Source organism: Neodiprion virginianus, chromosome 1, assembly GCF_021901495.1.
Source record: "Neodiprion virginianus isolate iyNeoVirg1 chromosome 1, iyNeoVirg1.1, whole genome shotgun sequence".
In the NCBI taxonomy this organism is placed as follows: domain Eukaryota; kingdom Metazoa; phylum Arthropoda; class Insecta; order Hymenoptera; family Diprionidae; genus Neodiprion; species Neodiprion virginianus.
Window position 1 is genome coordinate 24,969,267 of NC_060877.1, and position 24,706 is coordinate 24,993,972.

Consider the following 24,706-nt stretch of genomic DNA (forward strand, 5'->3'; position numbering starts at 1 on the left):
AAAGAATCTTGTGTTACTCGATAATATACCATCGTGCAAATAGTGCGTACTTATCGAGTAACCTTATATATCTATTCGTAAAGAATCGAGGCTTGTAATCCATTCGTTGGAATATTCCTTGTGACGGAAATAGTCGAGGCCGAAGAAACCCGGCGGGGCTAGATATGTTTGAGCTATTAGGCTAACCGCATAGATATCAAAGTTGAATCATGACGTGTAACAGATAGCATAATGAGTTATGGTCTTCCGGTCGAGTCAGTCGATTAATAGCGTGCATAATCCGCACTGTCTCCGAGGCATAACAGCAGTGCCTTTACATCCGACGTCCGAACGAATGGATTTCTCATTAAATCCTTGCGGAAAAGGCAGCGGTCATAGTTGTGTACAGAGCTTGAAATGGGCGTGTAGAAAAGGGTTATTTTACCCAGGCCCATACTCCCGTCGGTTGATTGTGAGCCAGGTGCCGAGCGTTTCCTGACGTTCGCCAAACACCCTTGAAGCTTTCGAAACACTGCACGAGCACTTAAGAGCGGTCGGCACCTTTACTACCGAAAGGACATTATTTTCTCTCGGCTATCGTACTGTCTCACAAGGATCGTCGGGGGCCCTTGAAATAGAACAATGTAACTTGACTCTTTTTCGGTATTTGACGAAGAGTGTTTACCGTCCAGGCCCTGCCGTTGGATATCGTCGGTTCGCCGCACGACCACCGTTCTACCGACGTGCTAAAAACGGCGCTAATCTTTCGCTCGTTCTAGCCGATTATTCCTTGGAAGTTCTTTCTTTCTCCCGCTAAAACCCCACGTACGATTTGGTCAAAGCTCGTGGAAAGGCAGGTAGGCAAGTCCGCGTGAAGACGGTATGCAATATCGACTGCGAGATACCGCTGAGAAATGAATACACTTACCAACTTGACGGGCCGGCTACCACGGACTACCATTCACTCTATTTACATTGCGAGATTGATATTTATTCTTAAGTTAGGTCAGTGACGAGTTAGAACCGACTGTTTGACGAGGCAATTAGTAAAGGTAGAGCCTTAATTGTGTGTAATGTACCCCGTATCCCTTTGCTTTACTCATATTATGCGGTGTCTCTTCTATTTTACCCGCGTGATTCAACCGCGATATTCTATGTGTATTGTATATCTATATATGACGTACGATGTTGGCTCTCGTTCCTCGGCTTGGTTTGAAAAACCTACGTTGGCATGGCATTGGAATAATATGGAAAACTTCGGCTCCGTGCAGGTAAGAGGTACGCATCGATGATCCGTAGCACATACGGCGACTTCAACCGCAGGCCACAGCGCAAGCATAAAATACAATATGGATCCGAGGGATAACGTTTGCATCCCTGACTCAGAGTCGGATGACCATTGCGTACCGGCATTACAGGACCCTGTCTTACCCGCAACCGTCAATGTTTTCTTATCAGAATATCAGATTACTCGCACAGAAATACGAAAATTACGCTAAAATACGATAAAATTTTGAAATCCATTGTATCCCTGGATTTTCCCAAGGGATTTACCACCCGTCTATTTCCCATGTATAATACTCATGTATATATATATATATGTATATAGTATATACGCCTTCGTTGCAGAGCCCATGTTTGCGGACAACCGTCCACTCGCTGTCAAATACCAACTGAAATGCCGGGAGAATATTTTCGCGAAAGGGAAGATTGATCGGCTCCACGTTACCGCCTGCAGCTCTGCTTTTGTCCGTTTACCTCTATTTTTCTACTGGAGACAAAATATTGTAGCTGTGACGATGATTGAGAACCTGATTAGGAAGACAAACTATGTATTAAGATGAATTCCTCGAACACCGCCACCGCAGACGTGATCCGCTTCCACGCCGACTCGGTATATCGATCTAATTGTTTCACCCTACAGTTATCGAAAATGACCTGCTGAAATATGCGCAACATGTTGGAAGGTCCGGTATTGCATTTGAGGATCGCTTCACCCTTGATAACCGAGTATTATTAAAATCCATGGATTAGTGGTGCGAGATTCTGGACGCCGTTCAGTCATGCGTGTTCGGTATGAATAACCAATCTGCTTTTCTTCTCATGGTCTACCTTGTGCTCATTACCACGCTCCCCATGGCATGTGCCATATTCGGCACGATGAATATTAATAAAATCATTACCGGGTTCACAGTGCTATTAATTCGAGGTTAAAATATTCCATCTTTGACGCGCCCTTATCGGAATTATAGGGAGCCGCGGGAGTGAGCGGTGAGTTTTCTGGACTGTAGGTGGGGGGAGATATTAGCACTATCAATCACAAACCCCCTAATCGGGAACCACCCTACGCATTTAACACCACCCCTCTAAGTTCGGCTCTGCAGTGTCGGAACGATTTTGGCAGTGGGGGGGGGGAGTCATGTTTTATTCATACGATCGAGGTGGTGGTAAATGATGTCATATTATGGTGTTTCCTATCAATAATGGGAAGCTATTTTCCCTACCGAACATTTTTTGTATCCATATGTATTATATATAAATTTTACGTACGAGTTATGAGGATTATCGGAGAGTGAAACTGAAATTTTGCTATTATAAGGTGGTACAGTCTTATGGCTTGCGTCATTTCTCAAAGATCGAGCCAGAGGATCTGAAGTCCGGAAGTCAAGCTGCATAAAACAGCTGGAGCTAAATTCTCCTCCGTAATGGACCATCAGGGTTAATGAAAGTCCTGCAAACTGCGCGGCGATACATTTCTTCGTATTCCTCAAAGGTGCGTGAAGATATTGGACGTGCGTCTCTGACATTGTGGCGTAATGGAGGGATTGAAAATTCAAATATCGCCACCATTAAACTGAATAACGACCAACGGCCGTTCGAAATATGAAAACTGCCGTGATTTGCGGCCTCGTAAACGCGTTCATAACGAATAATAATGTCACCAGAACAGCCAACGTCGCACAACGAAGCCGGGGGTTCGTTCTCGACGTTCTGAATGAAAGCCGCCCAAGCTACAATATCGCCCGAGACTTTTTTCATGTCTCATACCGCGCCTTGCCCGCAAAATTAAATAATAAAATATACGCCTCACGCCCGTTAGAATTCGCAACGCTTGAAAGTTCTCTTCTCCGTTTGAGGACAAAGGCGACAAAGGGAGACGGTATTTGAATCTTGGAAATTACCAATATTACGTCGTCTCATGACTGTAAAAAAAAACCATCATCGTAGCAATTACCTTCGTGAAACGCAAGCGCCACAATTTTCGATCATTTCACCAAAGGTTCTGGCCTAAATCGAAGGTCTGTACCAAATCTCACGATCATTCGTTTCTACATTAAGCAGCTTGAGTATATATAAGGCAATATTTTGGAATTACTTGAGAGAATCGTAACCCTAAAATTTACTTTTTTTTGAACCACTTATCGAATATATTACTGTTCAATTACGCCCTCGATTTTCACCCCAACGAAAGGTTCGTGAATTTCAATCTTCATGAACTGCTGAACATTATTGGTTCATGAATTATGATTTGTGTAAGTAAAAGAGGCAGGTTGAGTTTACCTTGAGATTTGAAATTTTCTGAACCTTCCAACGTTTTAATAAATACTTATGATCAAATGTACGTTTCTGAGCTATCGATTTTATGTTACGGAACAAACGTCCCGGATGATGAGAAAAATTGAGCAACGACTCCGGGTTGTGTACAGTGACATTCCGTTCGTGTTCTTACGCTGAAAATGAAGACGCAATGCGTGGGTAAGATAATGGCTAATGGGATTGTCCGCGCGCCAATAGTAAACCGATGTAAAACTTAAGTGCACCTCCTTTGGCCATTCTAGTTAACCCGGCGACACTATTTGGCAAGAAGAGGAAAATTTTTCAGCTCCTTCTTTCATTTTTCATTCCCCCTGGTCTCTCTCTCTCTCTCGCAGTGAGTTAAGGCCAACGTGCTTAAAGCAAGGTTGTGAGTTTGAATAAATTCTAACCAATCTGGTCTCGATCCTGAACGGATGGTGACTGCCGGGAGTCAAGAGATTGGACGGAGTCGACAAAGAGCCGAATAAATGGACCCGTAAAACGAAAAACTCGGTAGGAGAAATAAGATTTGAATATTGATTCGCTTTATTTAAATTCCGCCTTATCGGGCCTAGGATATCTTCGAAACGGAATTGGAACCGATAGCGTCGTCGTCGTCCTGCAGGGAGGATGGGAAAAGGAACCTGCGAGAGCGGTAGTGACGTAGGACAATAGCCGGCCCCTGAAGTTAGAATAGAATTTAGAAAGTGATTTTTCTTCTCCCCCTTATTCCCCACGGCGACGAGCTTGATCGCGCTTTGTAGAACCTCTTCGATTACACCCGGCAACATACGATCGGAACTGTCTTTTCCAAGGTGTTTCGACTTTTTCGTTTTGCCGAAAATTTTGACGATTTCGGATCATGTGCAGGTAAATAACGCACTTCTTTGCACATTTTTCACTTCGAATTCGTGCACGTCGGATTCATCAGAGACACCGGGAATCTATCAGTCGATCTCGCATGTTAAAATAACCGATTAACATCGACGCCTAGACAACATTTGAGTCTTGATTAAGAGCTCAGGTTGCCGTTCCATTAGGGTCGTAATAACGTTGACCTCGCAACGATTGTCTCGCACCTTCTAGTCGCGATCACACGGTAGAGAAAATAGCTCATATCGCGGGGCAGGTGGGGCCCGTATATTAAGTTTTAAGTACTTTGGCATAATTAAAGTAATCGTAGAACCGTCTCTGCTCGTTAAATGTCGAAATATTAACGATGAGCGATTATGATTGACTTCGGCATACGTGCAGCGGGGGGAAATCGGCTCATTGGTATACCTACCAGTAATTATAATTCTCCGGGACTTTGACCTTCCGTAGAGGAAATAGGGGATGATGTCGATTTGACCGACGGCAAGCGGTGATGTAACGCATCAAAGGGCGTACATTCACCTAATTTAATGAGGTGTATAAAAGAAAGAAGAAGAAAAACAATCACAAATACTACCAGAGAACTACAATTTATTATTATAATTTTTTCCCCACAGCTGTAGTGATATATATCAAATTGAATGTTGAGAATTGCGAATTCAAACGAGGCTCTCTTTTAGAGAAGGCAAATCCGACAAAGCAATAACCAAGATTTAGCGCCTGTTCATATCTTCTTATTCTCATAATACTTTTGATTCCTTCTTATTATTATTCACCCCCTTCCCAAACGCGGGGGTTTCGCACCAGCGACTTTTTATAAGGAAATATAATTTCTCGGCTTGGTCGGCAATTAAGAGTTTTCGCGAGGTTTTTCATAAAGCCAAGTTAAATCCTCGCCTGGTCCCAGGCGCGGTTCTTCTTCCCATCTCCAAGAAATATTATATTATTTCTTATTCTTCCTTACCCTCGGTTCCTCTTCGTCGCATTAGGCGAGTGAAATAATTTTCAAAGAATTTCATAACTGTCTCTCGTACTCTCGGCTGAGAATCTGGTACACATTGGTATACGGATACACACACACACATACACACACATACATACTTCACACGTATACTGGCGACAATGGAGTCAGTAGGTGTCCAACAGCGAGGTTCTCAACGCCTGGCAGATACACTCGTTTCCAAATAATTAATAAAAAGATTGAAATTCTTACGCACAAAACCATCGGCAAGTTTTGTTCATTTCTAATAGCGAAAGAAATTTTTAATCCCAAAACTGCGCAAGGGTTGATGATTAATTATGATCCACACACGTCAAGTTGTTTCTGCTTGATTTCCGAGGGATGATTATTACTCTCTAAAAATCCCGCTTGATCTCCGGCCGGCTCGTTAAAATCGAAAAATTATCCCGGAAATTGTGGACAGACGCGGCGAGGTCTGGTCGGTGTACATAAGGGTTGGAAAAGGGGCAGAAACCGGACAAGCGTCCCCCGGCAGGAAACCGGGCGAGGAATTTATTTGAGATCCGTATATTTTTGTGGAAGTAGGTAGGTGCACGGGGAAGACGTAAGCACCTCTGGCGCGCGATCTGTCACCTCTCGCGCCCTCGGCACTTGACTCAACCATTTTATTCGCATTCAAATGGCAGCACTTTAATTTGCATGCTAAGAGTGCCGGCCGTGGGTTCGTTCGTTCGTTCGTTCGTTCGTTCGTTCGCAGCGTCGTCACCCCTGCCACTCGGCACCACCCAGCCCCGCGGATTTCCATTTAAACTCACAAAATGGCGCTGACTCCGCGAGGCTACAAAATTTTTTATTGAAAGATTCGACGCGGATAGGAGGTGGAAAAACGCATCGCGTCGCAGCGCTACGGTGTGTCGGTCGCGAGTTATTTCGAGATAAACTCCCTTTTATCTCTGTCGCTCCCTTATATATTTTATTCCATGCTGGTTATTTCCCTCCCTTACTTTTTACCGCTTTTTTTTCTCTGTATTCTCGCCTCGCACCGCTTTCGGGCAAGAAAGGAAAAACGAATTTGGCACCCTCAAATCGAATCGCCCCGCTTCCGTTCCTCGTTCGTTTCGTGTCGACGCTCTTTTGTTTCTCCCACCCCCGCCATTCCACCCGGCAGACCCACCTAATCGATGCTCTTCTGTTCCTAAATTGACTTTCGATTGTTATTTGATTACGTCATTATTGCAGACTGATGGGTTTTCGTTTACCGATAAGCCGGCGGGGGTGGGGGGTCAAGTGCAGTTGGGCGAAGAGGGCGAAGGGAAAAGGTATACCTAAGGGTGGCTGCCGCAGGGAGGAAAAAATTCTACGGGGTAATATTTTCGTCGAACGGATAAAACAGAAGACACGGGGTGCTCTGTTGGACCAACTGCCCAAACACTACCGGAGGCTGCGCGGCATGCACGCCCTTGCCGATGTATGGGTGTGTTACTGCAACCCCATACCCGGTCGGCGGTGCGCCCCGTAACAGACGAACCCCGAATCTGTTCCGATCCACTACCCTTGAAACAATAAGCCGCGTTTCTGCTCTGTGGCTGAAAGCACAACCTTATCCGTTTACAATGCAAACCGGCGCCCCTTCCGGTAGGATTTTCGAATTTGGAACACTCGCTCCCGCTTCGTGAATCGCACCGCTTCAAAGCGGTGTCTCCTTTTGTTTGCGTAGCTATTAGGATATTTAGGCATTAAGAGGATTCGGGATTTTTCAATATACCTCTGGCTTGTTTGACTTTTACACAAAATGTGTATTAGCCTCTTGGCACGTCTTTGCTCGGGAGGTATATATAATGGTCATTGATCACGTATCCCGCTTCAGCAGCCATCAATAATCCTCAGTTAGCGATCACTTAACTTTTCCGTGAAAATATATATATGTATATACATCCGTGTGTGTATACCGCATATACGTTTTAGAAACAAAACACAATCTTCCGAACTCGTATCATCGTCTCGTGAAAACGTACCTGATCAAATCGTGGGCGGACTTCTCAAGCTCGTACGAACCTCGAACAGATCGGCGAGAAATTAGAAATATTAAATTATACAAGATAAATAAAATCTTCTCACGGTGATCGATGAAGCATCTTTTGCTAAATTACTTTTCACGAAAATTCCAAGACGTCCGGATAAAAAATCTTGTCACATAGGTACGAGTACAGGCGCAAAATAGCAATGAATATTTCGATACGTGACACGTAATTCTGCAGAATGGTTATACGCTATCTGCCGAACGATACCCGACTATATGCGCGTGTGTAGGAAGACGGAAGAAGACGTATGAAATTTCGACTCCGCCCATTGGAGTCTGCAGGCACGGGAGCGTAGAATATATTGGGTCTTCGTAGTCAATAGAGGCAGTTAGGGCGAGGGGCTGCAGGAGAGGGTGGCATTTTATCACAAGGTTGATATACTGGGCGGGCACCGTTATAGAGGGGTTAATCTCTCACGGTCGGTTAGTTCCTATTCCTAACCCAACTCTCGCCAAAACCCTCCTTTCCATTGGCCAATGTTTGCTTGCAGGCAAAGGGCGAAGGGTGCCGCCGCCTCAAATCGGTTTGCCGAAAAACAGGAAATATCTAAACGGGAAAGCTGCCGGTCCGTATTTATATCATGCGTTACACACCGTTCTGCTTTGAGTGTGCATTATTTTACCCCGCCAAATTTATCACCGAATCACTCGGTAGAATAATGCAATTTAAGAAGACCAAAGCTGCTTCGATTTCGATGTTTTAAGCACTCTTACACTCGGGATGACTGGCTTATTTCTGAACACAATTACTCTTTGGTCAAGGTAACTTTAGTCCCGTTCAGCAGTGTACAAATTTATACCTCGCTGGGTGGACGGGGCAGAAATTGAAATTGAATTTTTATATTCATGGAAAAAATTTTGATCTTCAAATTTCCGGTGCAGATGCATTGACCGCCGAAAGATGATAACGATGCTGGGAGCTGCGGCGGATTGTTTGGAATTCGAAAAATGTCGGCTCAGGTAAAGCACAAGTTGTGTCGCGGCGATCCGCCGTTTGCGAAGGTGAAGCTAGAAGCATGAATTTGGAAAATCGTGCGACGAGCAATTTTCGTTGTGATGTTTGATTGCTGAAAGAACGAAGTGCGATCTTTAAGAAGGTTCTCTGATTGGAGTAAGGTGTAATCTAACGCAACAAGAAGTAATGATAATAATTTTTTTAATATTTCATTCTTATAAGAATGTTACAACTGACGTTACGACGTACTGGCTTCTGTGGTATCGCTTATGGTACATTAATTTGACAAGATTTTTTTCAGTAGTTTAAGGTTGGTTTGGTTTTTTCAAAATCAAGAGCAAGCCAAATTCTCCGTTGAATACCGGTGAGCTTAGTTGAATCCTTATTTGTCTGTACATGTAACAATCAAATAGTTTCTGAAATATATCATTTGTCTTGCGGTAGGTTCCCATGACAGTATTGGGTATTATGTGTTGTTTTTTTTTCTTCTTGCACACCGTTGTGTCGATAATAATTCTAGGATATACGTTACTTGTTAATCTAATTTCCGCTATTATTTTCTGTATCCTTGATGGCAGATTCAGTTTCAGATAAACTCGAACGCTGCGCTGCAGTTTTATGGTGGGATAAATTGTTGAGCTATTCGAAGCTCCACTTCTCTCCGTGTCTACACATGCAGGAGTATAGGAAATTGGTTGTATTTCTGAAAGGAGGGAAATAAGTATCATAATTATTGATACGCGGTGGTTTCTGGCCGTTTTTAGCGTTTTGTTTTAAGACGAAGGTTCGAAAAGAGAAGCTAAAAGGTGCTAAACGGGAGACTCAGAGCTCGTTAGGATTTTTCCGTTGGTGCTAACCGCGAGAGACAATGCTGTTCTCTGTTGGCCGCTCTCCGCTAACGAGACGAGTGAACACCGCGCGCCCGTCAATTGTTTCAACAAACAGAAAACAATAGACAGTAGCCGCCCGGTACTAATGGCCGGTTTATATGCTCCTTAACTCCTTCTCGACTTCGCCCGCAGCCTTCTTCCCAGACCTACCTTTCGGCCATCTTGGGAATCCTCGGAGACGCTTCATTTGTTTATACCCACCTTCCCTATATTCCCTCTGCCCCCAGGGATATACCAGTTACACTACCGTTTGTTTCAACTTTTATCCTCTCAAGATCGTTAGCTGATTACCGTTCGAGTTGAATAAATTTCGTCGAACGTCGTCCGTCCGGAGCTACCCGAGACGAACGACCTTATTACCGATTCCTTGCCGCGGTGACGTCTTTCTCTACCGGCGTTTCTGCGGTTATACGACAGAACGTCCTCGTCTCGGCTTGCGGCCCGAAGCGCCATTTTTTTGCTCGGTGAAAGAGAAAAAAAAAAAAAAGAAAGAAAATAGGGAAACACACCAGTTACGGGCGGACGATTTGCGAGGCGGAAAACCCTCCGCGGTATCTCATCGTCAGACCTGGGCGAATATTAATTACTAATTTGTATGCCTACTTCCAGCGGAGCTACACCCTCGCCATCTAGCCTTGGTTTAAGGCAGGCAGGCAGGCAGGTAATACTGTTTGAAGCTTACGATCTCCGGCAGATCCATGAACGCAATAAGGTATTTAGCATATTATGAGCGTCAGAGGACGCGCCGCGCTGCAGGGAAAGCTTATTATTAAATTTGGCTCTAATGAAAAGTTAACCGGGGGTTGTGGGGTGAAAAGGTGTCTAACGAAGGGCCAACCTAACCCAACGCGCCGAGACCAACCTAAGTTCACTTGTCCGAAACCCTACAGACCGCTCGTAAAAGTTTAATTTAATTTGTCAATACGCGCGGCGAACGGAGGCAACCGGCGAAACGGGAAAGAAAATAACAAGGACTTCGACCAAACGATACCGCTTTCGAGGCTCCGGACGAGGGGTTGAAAACGTCGGTACGAATGCAAAACGGTACTTGTCCGAAACTTTGAGTTATCGCGGTCTGACCAAAGGCGAAAACCAATCATGTATCAGAGGACGCGACCAACCTCCAGCAATCGCCGTATCGAACGAATCACTCAAGCTTCTTTCGACGTCCGACTCGCCACTCGAAGTGGTATTCGCGAGCTCTGAAGGTGGCGTGAAAATCGATGACGAACGTCCGATCATCCCTCAGATTCGAACGATCCTATCCCGCGTGCAGTGCAGCGTCGGAAGTTGAAGTTGGTGGGGCGTCGATATGAGACGGGGTAATGCGAGAATGGGTACATTTTCATACTACGAAGCTGCGAGCGCAGAAAGGCGTCGTTATCGGGATCCCCGGGAGTCCCTTTCTCCCCCCCATTCGCCCAATTGTTAATAACGCCTCACCCTTATTGGGAAAGATATCGCTACACGCATTACCATGTGAATATAGTTACCTACTTCTGAGGGGGTGAGGCTTTTGCGCAACGCGGAGGGGACTGCGAACGTAGACACATCATCCTAGGAGGGACGACGTAACGTCGAACCCCTTATCAGTTATCTTTGGAGGGATAACGATAAGGGTCTATTCCAGTTATCCAGTTAGCACCTATTGTTAGATAATTTTAGATCGAATCTAGATACCCGATAATTTCCCCTCCCTAGCGATTCAATGACCGGGCACACAAGGGACAGAATCGGATGACAAATGATTCCTGATAATCTGTTTTTGAATCGTCGTCCTGGTAATACCAGTGTAAAACTTAGCGCTAGTCGATCCCGTCAATTTTAGGTACGAACCTGATTTACGAGATAAAAGTCACGTTGTTGTCTTAAGTGTCGAATTCATTGCGTAAAAAATACAAGTTTCGACAAACATTTCTCTCCAAAGTATTATTTTGATTGTACGAAAGTACTGACAAACTTGAACGTCTGGGCCACTTAAGCTGCGAATCATTGTACCAATAAAAAGATGTATCGGATGAGATCTGGAAACCAGAAAAGACAAGTAAATTATACGTCACGTCTAACCGGATGTCTTTTCGTGTCGCAATTGGAAGATTGCGGTGAGGAGCTGGCTCGAAGTCGAGGATGAAAGCCAACGGCTGGGGTAAACGATGTGGCGATTTTTTCAGAGGATATACCTGAGTCATAGTTTGATAGATTCGTTCGGGCGTCGGGCATCCAGGACCGCCCATCCAAAGAACGCCGTGGACGTCGCTAAGGGTCCAGATTAAACTCCAGGTATAACATGAGACGAGGTACAATATTTATGCCGCACATTGTCTCGCCGCTGTTGCTGTAAGACAACAACTTCATCCGGCCAAGGTGGAGTTATGATCTGTTCTCTCTCCTGGACCACCATCACCACCACCACCACCACACCTACCTAGCTCGTATCTTGCGCTGGTCCCTCGTGTGCTAGGCTGCACGTGCATCTCGGACGCATATTTAAGAGCATAAATGCGTGTAGAGATATCAGCTCGGCGAGCACCTTGTATAATACCGGGTGAAACCTGATTCGAGCAGACTTCGGGGATGACCTGTGTTCGGTTTACGTGAACTTATTACTCGCGTGACGTCGGTGAGCATACTTTAAACAAACTGTGATCACGTCTTGCGATTCGATCGTGTATATATATATATATATGTATATATGCCGCAGTCTACGGAAGCACGCAATTGTGAAAGAAAATCTCTGAGACGAAAAAAAGATTCCTTCTTATCGGTTGAACGATTCTAATAGCTCCTTGTTTCAACTATTGAATTCTGTTATAACGGTGGTGATCGCTGCGAGCCTGTGTTATGGTTATATTACTTAGACAGTTTTCGAAACCGCGATGATACCGAGGAAAATTTCTCCGCGCAACCCGTGCTAAATTTATACGTAATTAACCGACTATCGCGCCGTGCGCGCTGCTTCGCCGGTCCTGCTACGTATTATAATGCAGATTATGCAGACGAGCGGCGAGTCTCGATGATTCTAAGGAGTCTGAACCGGCTAATTGGTTCGGACGATCTTCAGGCCAGCTGCCATCCTGGCGTGCAAATCGGTTTATAACATCTCTTGAATAACCGCAATTCTTGCCCCATATACGAACCCTGGACGCATATATATATATATATATTTCTGCGGCGGCAATAACTAGACACGCTCGATTAACTAAATGGACGATGTTGCTCTTGTGAAATGCCTATAATTTTTCCACTTTCAGTTAAACGAGCCAAGTACGTTTCTTACTTCAGAGTATAGATATATTATTTGTAGTCACTGCAGATTTGCACAATGAGCATTAATTGACAGTATAGAATTAATAAATTGTCAATCTTAACAAGCGACATGGTTATCAGTCGATTTTTTTCTACTCTCATTGGATTATTGACAAATTGATTTCATCTTTGCATTGGGCAAGAGTCGCCAAAACCACGCAGTTCACTGATGTGGTTACCCGTTATAAAGGATATTTTGATTTATAGAATTGATTTTGACGAAACTTTGGCCGACGGGTGATTCAATTTCTCGGCGGTTTCTATCGAGCCAATTATACTCACGAAACGTGAAAGAGGAACGGTCACAGATTCAGACGTCGTTGGTTGTGTATAACGCGAGTAAGTCTTTGCCGAGATTAAACTCCTCAATTACTCAAACAATGGTTGAGACATAACAGAAATCCCAGCGCGATATCAATTCCTATTACACTGTTAAACAATGTTTCCTGACTTATGCGTCTCATTGTATCATAACGGCAAGATCTTCATTGTTCCGGGTGAGTTTCTTGGGCAAACCAAAGACGCCTCGCTCGAAGCTCCAGCGAGTATTTGGTACAGTCAGAGTCAATTTGGTACAGCCGTCTCGAGTATCAGCGGTGAACTTAGGCGGAGTTGAATTTAGCCAAAGGAGATTAGCCGCCATTTTGTGTCCCCGGAGGGATAAAAACAAGATGGCGGTGGCAGCGTGGTGGAAGCTCTCGGGGCAATTAAATGCTATAATAGCGTTAATTATTATAGTACAACGGGGGTGGCAAAACTGTTGTCCACCATTAGCGGCTCGAAAGAGGCGGAAACGAAAGTGGCAAAATTTCGTTAACGGCATTTCTCCGTTTTTTACACCACGACAAGTGACGCGGGGTTTCAATTGAGGGTCTCGAAGATGTCCAAAGATCAGTCGGCCCGCTTTTATTCACGCCCCCGTATTTTTCGAGGACAAAACTTTCCCCGTCAAGCAGAAGCAATTTCGGTCTGGGTTTAATTACACCCACCCCAAGGGACAATCAGATATAACCACCCCAACACACTCGCCCCAGCTCGCATCGTTTGGCACACAGGCGTCGTACTTTCGCACACACGCTTGACGTTGCCATGTTCATTTTCCCCGATCGAGCTGCACACGCGCGCTTCTCTGCACCCTCGCAGCGGGGGAAAATTCACTACGGGGGTAGAAAATGGCGCGAAAAACATTAGTCGGATAAACAGCGGCAGGATGTGTCCTGCGCTGAAAATTACTCCGCATATTTTCAAACCGAAATTCCTCTCACGCACAGCGTCTACGAGTCGGGGTCAATTGATCACGCGTAGAAGATAGCGATTTTTGTAATTTGAAGCAAACACGCCATCGAACAATTATTATTATCATGCCGATCGAGCTTACGAGGATTCATTGTAACGTCAAGTTACAACTTGTAATACGGCAACGCGGAATGAAGGAGAACCCTCGGCACAAAGGTACTTCAGTCTCCCAAGAGGCCTTGACTACCTTATGGACCTCTTAACCCGCAGAACTCAACGGAATGCTTTCACTTTTCTACAATATATTCTTTTGCGAGTAGACTTCGGTGTGGTAAAATCATGCAGTCCTACAATTAGCTGCAGTTTGAATCAGTAGAAATGAAATCGGCGTCGAGTCGACGAATGACTGCGAATAAAACGAAAATAATAATCCAACGTTTGGTTCACTCAAATATGTCATAAAAATAGCGGTGGAACAATTTCCCGGTTCAAGCAGGAAGAAATATCTTTCTACCTTGTAAGAGCAAACCGAAAACTAAGATCGCCGAAAGATATCGAGTTAGATGTAAGAGGCTGTACTACCGTATAAGCTGTGAGGTGTGTGTTCAATTTTTGAGGAGCTCGTTCAATCGGCATTGTGAAATTCTCATTGTAAGACTTATTCTTCATCCTCCCCTCTTCACGGGACACGCACATCAGCGTGTATAGTGAATTCGTTGAGAAGTTTCCCCGTGAATTGAAAATGCGACAGAGCGCCGGGAGTTAATATCTTCATAGAAGCCTGCACCCGCATGGCTTGAGAGTTCTTCCGAGTCAATTCTTCGAAATAAAAATGTCCCCTTTTTTCCCCCGCAGTTTAGTTTTCAGCCCAGAAAGCAACGCGTCGCCGCATTATGACGCTCAATTGAAGTGAATTCCTCGCCGGTCAGGTTGCCCTTTCAAAGAAGTCAAAATCCTGAATAGGACCAATAACAAAGATCGGACAATGCGAGTCTTCGACTAGCTCTTGAGTCTCAGGGACTCCCACTGTATCATGTCTCTTTTTTTCCATTATTCCCCTCAAGAGGGGGTTTTCAAAATCTCGAACCGTCCAAAGAATGGGACACGGGAACGAAACCTGCCGTTTTACGAGCAAATATCTTGTCCAGCGGCTGTTTCCCGACGTGATTCAAGTTCGCCACGTCCGTGGAACGATGCGTTTTCACACGTGAAATCGTCATTATTCGATTTAAGGACTGACCAAAGTTCAGTAAACCGTGAAATAAGCAAACCATACTCATATTTTGGAACTATCTCAGCTTCTTCCAACTCGCCTTGGTACTTGTACCAGTGATTTTGCGTTCAATGTTTCATCGCGTCGACCTCACTGACTTCAACCTCGCGATTCTCAACTCTCTTCGAAATCTGGTCCACCTGCAGCATCCACGCGCGTACCTGGCGCCGTAGCCAAGTGTCGATAACATAATTGAGCAGACTTTTTATCGCATCAAACCGCACACCTTCGGCCACTCAGAACTCGTATACAATAACGATAAATTGAGGATACGGCGAGGCGAGGCAAACGCCGGAGGGCATGGCCGACCACCTACGGCTCCCGACACAGGCCCGTACTTTGAGTCCACTTAGCACAACACAAACAACAATTTAGCAAATGCTCTTATCGCGAAATAAATTCTTCGGGAATAATACGGGATTGCAGCTGCAGGGAGGCAGGGACGAGAAGCATTAAGATTCCCCGTCGATACCGGATAAATTCTCACCCGTTACTCGTGTGCGTAAGGTAAGGTGTTCACGTTCCTGTAAGCATGTAAATATTCCCAGGTTGCAGGGATAGAGAAAACATTGACGAATATCCCGTTGACGGGAGATCGGATATTTATCGCTTCCGCGACTAATTTCAATTAAAAATTAAACCTGCACCCCGCAACGTTGATTAACGCGTAATAATATCGTGTATTAATAATAATTATTCACGTGCGGCGCCCGGAGAGGAAACGCTGCTGTTCAAAAGCGGAGCCGTTAAGCTATCGAGACACAAATCATGTTTATAATTTTACCCACATGCCCAGAAAGGCATCGTGATATTAATCTCGAGATTCGTTCGAAGCGATAATTGAATAAAAATTCCTCCGCAAACAAATATGTGTCTATACGTCGTATTTAATACAGCAGGTATATCCTCGCGGAGTGACCGTCGTAAATTCGAATTCCTAAAATGTCGGGGTGAAGTTGGTGGTTTTTAAAAAAATAGGCAAGAAATCGAACAATTAATAAACACGCACGATACGTGGAGGAAGAATACAACAACAAGGCGCTAACAACGCTTATTAACTGCGGGACGACTCCTGGGAGTTATATCGCATCGAGCATAGTTAATCGATAAGTCAGTCTTACGGCAGTCAAGGTGGACGGCGTCGTCGACTGCAGGTCGGATCGTTAGCGGACGGTAAAATTGTACGTTTGAATGGGTCATTTTACTGCGTTAAACCGATTACAATTCCCTCGAATGTGCAGCAGCTAGTCCGCGATTCGCGATTCAATCACAGATTGCGAACGACTTAAGCGCTGCGCTTTCGTTTTCGGTTGAAAATGAAAAATGAAAGTTGACTACCAACGAAGCCACCGTTCCTTTCGCGTTGCGTAGGTACATATTTTTCACTCAATGTATTTAAAGCAAATTCACGCGGTTTAAACTAATATTATACGTACCTATTATAGCCGAGCACCTCGGCGTGTACACGACGCAATGTACGCGATCAGCACTGCCACAAAGTCAACAGTCGAAGCTAATTATTCGTAGATTACCATCTCGTCTTTCCACATATTCCGACCCTGCTGCGCTCGCTGGCACATTCAAAGCTAGCCGGACGCTCGCTTAGCGCGCGGCAATCGACGCGATATTTGCACGTGTTCGAGCCACGCTTGTGCATGTGCAAAACGCTGCGAATGTGTGCTGCATACTTTGCTGCACGCCACTGAAACGCAGTTATAAGGTGTGCGCGAGAGCTTGCGGAACAAAGGCAGAGTGGCTCGTTATTGCGGGTGGTAATACGAAGCTCGAAATATTGAGAATATGAAATCTCTGGTATAAACTGCAGAATTCGCATTATGAAATTGTCGGCTAATCCACAGGTCGTAAACAATCGTCGGAGACAAAAGCCCCTCGCGCGGAATCTGCTACTTTCGCGCAAAGGATATTACACTTAATTCTAGGCTATATAAGGTGTTAAATCGAGTCGGCTTCGTTTAATGAAAAAATGGTCTAGTTATACGAGGCAATTTGCTTCGGCAATTTTTCAAAAACTTTTATTGGACGGTTGACCTATTTTTTTTTTTTTTTTGCAGCGCAATGGTCACGTGATCGAGAGACTGAATCGAGAGAACGGAATTCGCGGTTTCTCGTGTCAGAATTTATTCACGTAACGTCTTAATTTTTAATCGCTATTAGTCTCGTGTCCGCGAATATGCCCGGAAGTCACGAGTGGCGTAGTTTTTAGTGTTCCTTAGTTACGTTGTGTAGGCAGGTCCGATCTTTGAATGCGTAGGTTTGCGTGACGGAAGGCAAAGAGGGACGAGATAAATTTTCTTCTTCGCCTCCATCAACCGAACGAAGTACGCACGTATACGTACACACGTAACGCAATCGGCGTGTAATACGTACGCAAGTATAATAAACATAAACAAATTCCGATCTCTGTTTTACAACCCTAATCAAGCTGCCAGATATTCCCCCGCAACTATTTGTCCGATGAAATTGTCGAATAATATTATACAGTCTGAAATTTATAAGAGAACTATTAAAACCGTTTGACTAACAAGACGGTATAATTAGGAGGCGAATGACTACGGTAGCGGCCAATTACGCACGATTAAAATTCACTGAGACATTAAAACGCGCGAGTTTTCGTAGGAAGAAGAAATTTCGTATAAGTGTATATTTATGGTTCATAGTTTCCTGATATCTCTCCGGGCATCGCTAATTAGCCGAGGATGGTCTTTCGGCAAACAGTGCTGGCTACTGTCTTAAGAACTCGTAATCAAGATGGTGGGACCAACCGCCCGCGGCCGTCGATTCCGAAACTAATTGCTCCGGCTAATTTATTCTCTGGCATCGAACAGTGCCAGCTATTCTTGCGTACCCGGTAATCCTTGTCTCGAATCTTTTTGAGTACAGGAAACCGCGATAGCCGCGTACGGTGCATAAAATACGCAGGGAGAGTGTGAGAGGGAGAGAGAGAAAGAGAGAGAGAAAGAGAGAGAGAGAGAGACAAAAGGCTGGAGGAAAGGAGAATAATAAAACTGCAAGGTGGAAGAGAAAGAGAAGATAAAGAGAGAGAGAAACGGATATTACGGGAAAAACGTGTAACGCCGGATGTGAATTTCAGATAATACGTTTTATTAAATAGTATTTCTTTTCTCTATTAATCCGCTATAATATATATATAACAGTCACTCTGTACATTTATACAAAGAAAAAAAAGAATTAAAAAAAAAAAAAACAGAATTCAACTAAAGAGAAGCAAAATTAAACTATATTTCTTTCATACGTGTTTCGTTTGTGTGTATAATATATAATATTGTGTATACTATAATATGTACAAGAGAAAATAATTTGGCACCAATTTATGTACAATTTTAGTCTCGTTATATAACGTATATCATAATCGTACTCGCGTACTGACGTATACATGCGTAAGACTGAAACTATCTATATTTACAACGATTACTATCATTAAATAAGTCTTGATTTACACTTTTTACAAGGTTGAACCCAACCCGTTGGACTTTCTGCTAGATCTCGCGCCCCGAATCGTATATAATCCGGTCGTTCTCTAGGGCCGCAAACAATCTCTCGTTAATCGGAGACACAAAGTTGTTTCAGTATCGGTAGCTTCGATTGTGCCGGAAAGATTAAGGCGAGGCTGATCTTCGTCGGTTGTAATTCCTTGGCTTGCTTCTTACACATAACTGCGCTTGCCGTACATAGCCGTGAACGTAGATTTTCTAACGCGGATCCACCCGAGGATCAGGATCACGTAACGAGGTAATTCATCCAAGAAGTTCAACCCCAGAGACGGGAGAAAATATTTTAAAAGAGAAAGCGGAGAGTTCCTCTAAACTCCGTCCTGCCGAACTCCCGCGTTTATCCCGACCGCCTTACTGCGATATCAGCAGTGAAAAAGCGAAGGAAAAACGGAAGGACATTTTGGTCCTGAAATTGTACCGCGCGGGGCGACGTCACTGCTGCAGGATTCATTCCCTGTGCTGATGCTGGGACATCGAATGGTGTGGCGGCGGTACCTGGTGCATACCGTGGTGCGGAGGACCGCACAAAGATGGCGGTAGCATTCCCACAGGAAAGAGACTCCCGTGTGGCAGAAGGCCAGGGTGACCACCGTAGAGGGCACTGTGGTGTTGCCTCACAGCCGACATCCGGAGCTTCTCTATCTCGGCTTCCTGGAGGCGCTTCGCCTTGGCGCGCCGGTTTTGGAACCAGATCTTGACCTGCAACGAACCGGGAGATTTCTGGGGTTAGACGAGGGGCTGACCTTGAGGGGTGATAAAAGATCTCACCTCCAACGGTGAGAGGGGCCTTTAATCTCGGCCGAGGCGTAATTCGGAGTACGCCTAGATAGGGATCGTCATCCTTACCTGGGTCTCGGTGAGGTGAAGAGACGAGGAGAACTCTGCCCTCTCGGCGATGCTGAGGTACTGCTTCTCCCGAAACTTCTTCTCCAAGGAGAGTAGCTGCTGCGTTGTGAAAGGCGTGCGAGGCTTTCTGTTAGGCTTGTGTTTTCTCAAGTTGCACTTGATCTTAGCCGGCTCCCCGTTTTCTGCAACATATGTTACAAGGAATTGTTGTAAAAAAATTAAATAATACGAATCGAAGGGTGCAATGTCGGGAAGCGAAAATATATACCCCTAATAGGTCCGTTTACCAAACCATATAAAACCGCGCACCGCATCCTACCGAGTTTTTCTTCGCATTGAATAAACAAGAAATCGTTGATACTTTTTATCCCTACCTGCTATACGTATATCGTACATAATTCATAATTTTCCGTTCCCCGGAACCGCAGGCCTCGGCCTCCTGCTACCAAACCGATTAACTTTTTAGTAACGAAACCGCAAATTCCGCCCGAAGTCTCGGTGCGACCGGCGATGATCGACTCGCGACGGCGTGTAAACGGTTCTTATCGTATCTTACGCTGCATCGAGTCTGCAGATCCTTCGTCGCGAAGAACTCGATCCGCCTCCAATACAGATACGTAATGGGCTCGGAACGGATTAGCGTGGGTCAACTCGGTCGTTGTACCGTCCCGTTGAAACGCGTACAATTTATTATATCATAGGTAGTTTATTGTTGCTTTGTACGAAGGCGATGTCGGTGTGCGGGGCACGGCACTTAGTACTAAATTACACGGCACGGGCACGCTCTGTAAGAGTGCAGCGACTGCACTAACGGCAGCTGTAATGTAATTCAGCGTTGCCGTTCATCGAGCGGCGTGGCACGAGACCGTAATTCTGTTTCTCCTCTCGTGTTTTAAGCTCCGCCGATTCCACGGCTGCTATCGCGGCGAAATCAGCTAATTATTTTCAATACATTCCCAGATTGGAGAGATTAAAAGCCCCGCGAACGTTTTTGGTCAAAGAAATTCCAAATACTTGGGACTAATTGGACCCTTAGCGTGCAGCCTCCGGAACGATACAAAGACCGGTGGCTATATCCGTTGTTATAGCGCGCGAGTCGAGGTGAAATTTGAAATTCAGAAAGGCGATCTCGTCGTTTGTTTGTTCGCCGATTTGGCCGCAGAGCCTTCTTCGGGTTTCGCCTACAAATCTGTCAATTGTTTCGGACAAATCCAGTTGGGCTGCGCCGCAAATCACGTTCCTGATCTCTTAGGCATTCCTCTCCATCGGCCGTAGCTTCCGAGCATCGGGATTGTTTTGAATTGCAATTTCTTACCGTGTGTATAGAATTTCATTCGCCACCCCAACCGTTCGGCAGCTGTTTTCGGGGTGGCGCAGGTTGGCGCGGTGAAAAAACTGGACGAAATTGAGGTGAAACGAAAACGAGAATAATAAGGATGAAAATAAGAAGAGAAGGAACCGAGGAACCAAACAAAAACAGGGGAAGTAAAGGGAAAAATAAGACGAAGGTGTAAAAGTTTGAAGGACTTACGTGTTAGGGCTCTTGCGCCAAGAGGCCGTATTTCAGAGTTATGTGTCTCGCCCGCCCCCCCATTTCGGCCTCCCCCCGTAGCCGCGTAGAACCATGAAAATATCGTCGAGGAATAAAACCGAAATATTATGGTATATCCTCCACCCATTTAGTCCTCGCCTCGCCGCGTTCGCCGCGTACCAAATGAAGAAATTAAACAGACTATTAAATCATTTAACGTTTCGTTACGTAAAATTCGTTGAGTTCCAAACTGCCGTCGGAAACCCGTCATTAGCTCTCGCTACCCGACCATTAGGTAATAACGCAAATCAATTTCCTCTCTTCTCGTTTTCTACACATACGTATAATATACATACACCTAGACTTTTCGGTTTCGGTCGCCGTCGTGAGATTTCCTTCGGATCGTGGCATCCATTGTTTCGAGCCTGTTAAATACATCTCTTTTTTAATAAACATTGAGCGACTTGCGATCGTCCACGTGTTTCTTTTTTCCGCACGAAGCGAGAGCTTTCATAATTGGGTGCTTTTATCTGAATCGTAAACAGTTTTTTGTTTTCGTCTTTATCTCATCATTCCTCTTCACCTCCCCGCGCAGTGTTTTGTCGACAAATTAATTACAGCCTCTCTTGTATCGAGAAGCTCGAAGCGTAACCCGTTAATCGCCAATGTCTTATCTCTCATCCACCTCGCCCGGGTCGAACCAAATGGAAACACGATCAAACTCGACGTAAGCTTAAAGACACAACAACTCTTCGACGACATCTGGCCACTTTTCTGTCATTAAAATCGAGCGACTAACAAGAAGCTGAAGCTACTCGGCTGCCGCGGTCTAACCTAAAAGCGCCTAGCAATATTTCTTCCCGTCGGTCGCAGACGTGTCGTTTCGAGCGTAAGCTTTGCTCGCGTCGATCAACGACCACGCTTCAAATGAAAACCCCACCAACTCCACAGGTCAACGAACTATCAACGATCAAGATGGAGCTTTAAGCTTACCGTTCAATGGAGCATGGTGAGAAAAGTGAGCCGGAAAGAAGCTCGCGGCCGCAGCGGCGGATTGGTGGCCGCCCCAAACGGCGGAATGAAGGCTCGGCGGCATGCCGGAAATTGCTCCGAGCGACGGAAACCCGCCAAGATAGGCGGGGGTGGGTCTGACCGGGGTCGGACTCGACGCCTGCTGGAGTTCCTCGACGTCGACGAGGCTGCCCTCGTCCTCGTCCTCCATGTCAAGCTCGGCATCGCCCTCCGAACACGGGGAGCTTCCGCAGGGCGAGCTCTCGACGTAGCTGTCGGTGATTCTGAGGTCCGCCGGGTGCTTCGGCGACATCGAATTCCCGATTTCGGGGGTGCGCTGGTCGCTGCTGGAGAACGCCGGCGATCCGGAGAGCCGGAAGTCGACGCCGTGCCGACCCGGTGACCCGGACAGCTCCTGAGCTTCGGGGAACTTTGACGCGGTCCTGAGATCCGAGCCATCCTTCGGCGAGTCCAACCGCATGAAGAGCGTCATTCTTGGATCTGCGGCCGGGTGCTTTGACAGATTGGTAGGAAGTGGGGGCGGCGTCCTGAGGAGGTGCTGGTGGACCGGGGAGCACGAGGTGATCGGTGAGGACCTGGGGGAGCCGGAGGACGCGCTGCTCACTCGCGTCGAGTAGTCCGTGGGCTTTTTGGTGTCGGCGAGTAACGCGGCGACGGAAAAGCTCAGCTGGTGAACGGGCCGAGTCGAGGCCTGGGGAGCCTCCGCCCGGTTAGGCGACCCGGGTGTTGTGGTAGGGGGTGTTCCCGGGGAAGTCATTCTTAGTACAGTCATTATCGACGCCCGATTATCGCTGCGGCGGAGATTAAGCTCTCGGTTTCGGAGCCTGGTGCACCGAAGCTTCCTAGCTCGATGCTCCCGTCGACATTTCCCGTTGAGGCTTGGGGGAGGGGGTTGAAGTCGGGATGAGATTCGACGTTTCTCACTCGGGGCGCACTTTGCGGGGATATTTGCTCCGGGTCACAGTTGTTAGGTACCGAACAGTGGGTACTGATCACGGTCACAGGTTTAGGGATACGGTGACCTACCACGAGGTACGCGAACGGCTGATCCAACAGAATCGATGGACCAAATCGCGGCGGCGTAGAAACTGCGGAAAGATCTTTACGAGGCGAGCTCTGACAGTGGACTGACGACGAGGAAGCCTGACCACCGGGACTCCGGTTTGCCTTTTTCGCTTTTCCTTCGAGGAGAGCGCGAATGGTGGGAGGTAGAATCGAAGAGGAAACCGCGGCAAGGCGGAGCTGCCCGTTGAGGGACGGTCCCGCAGACTCCGCCCACCAGAAATCGAGTTTCCGTTGCCAGCTCGGGTAACCGGGGGTGAATTTTTACAAAGAGTCACCGGGGTGAACGCGGGGATTGACGGAGCGTCTGGTAGGGATGCGAGAGTAGAACCGCGAAGCGATCCAATCGGGTGAGGTGCTCTCGCTGCCGAGACGGTAATGAGTGTAATTGACCAATTAGAGCCGCGAAGTACGGCAAAAAATATCCTCTCAGACCCTCACTGATTATCATATTCAATTACTTTCCTTCCTACAGAGAAATGTCGCCGGTATTATAGTATACGTTTATTGATTAAACTGACTAGCACCGAACCGATATCTTGTCAATTTATTTCACTACTTATTTTCGCTGTAACCGCACGTACAATTTATTACCCGTAAAGGATACGCGGTATATACCAACATTCACCGACTTTCCATTAACGATTTTCTCTCTTAACAATATGTATATATGCACGTTCAACGACCACTTACAGCAATGCTGGAACGTGCAAGGTTCTCGCTTTGAACTACGGTACAAGTTACTCACGGGCTACGGTTTTCACACTGCAATTAGCCGCACCGATAACAAGTGTACCTATATTGAAAAGACACGGTCGCTGCGAAGGGTGGTTGGTGCGATAAGACTTACCGGTATTGCATTGTCTGCCACTTACAATGCTTCGCGAACCGCATTTTTACTTATATATTCTTAGCTGACCCAATTAAATTAATAATATCCAGTCCCATTTTGTAGCTTCGAATACAGCTACCGCTTGAAGTTCAGTGGCACAATCCCATGTTGTTGTTACCATCGTTACGTTCGTGAGTAGGTGACGCTTGTGTCACAGATAATTTTCTTACACAAGCAAACAAGCTCAATCATTAACTCGATTGCTAATTGCAGCTGTGCACTGTTCGACTACTTCAAAACTCGTTTCACGTATATCGTATAAGTGAAAACCGAATGTTACATCAGACGCAAAAAGCTCGCTAAAAATCCATAATTGTAATATCATTCAACGTGCAATGGACAGAATTTTCAAGCAACCGTTTCAATATTAGCATCTTTGTCACCGAATTTGATGCAACACTTTCTGCGAGCTGCGGTATCAGACACGGTTTGATTTGTACCTTCGATTCAACTGTGGAACGGCATCGAAGTAGGTACCTTGGGATGTTTAATCGAGATTCTATCCCGTGAAAAATGACCAGAAGGGTGACAGTTGTGCAGTGTGTAAATTATTCCGTGTTCATTTTTGTTCGGTTCTGGATTCGAGAATATGGTCCTCGTTTGTTCGGAGGCTGCGGGCAGATCGCATCGTTCTTCACATCCGTCATGTTTATGGGGCGTCGTGACGTCACATCGCGGCCC

General features: G+C 45.8%; 1 protein-coding gene across 1 annotated transcript; it reads right to left on the reverse strand.

Annotated features, from left to right (window-relative positions):
* Window positions 1-18,231: 18,231 nt before the first annotated feature.
* Window positions 18,232-23,198, reverse strand: LOC124310480 (muscle segmentation homeobox-like). Its single transcript, XM_046774477.1, has 3 exons — window positions 22,033-23,198; window positions 19,509-19,690; window positions 18,232-19,361 (listed from the first exon to the last, which is right to left on the reverse strand). The coding sequence occupies exons 1-3, from the start codon at window positions 22,841-22,843 to the stop codon at window positions 19,110-19,112; spliced, it is 1,245 nt and encodes a 414-aa protein (XP_046630433.1). The 5' UTR covers window positions 22,844-23,198; the 3' UTR covers window positions 18,232-19,109.
* Window positions 23,199-24,706: the final 1,508 nt, after the last annotated feature.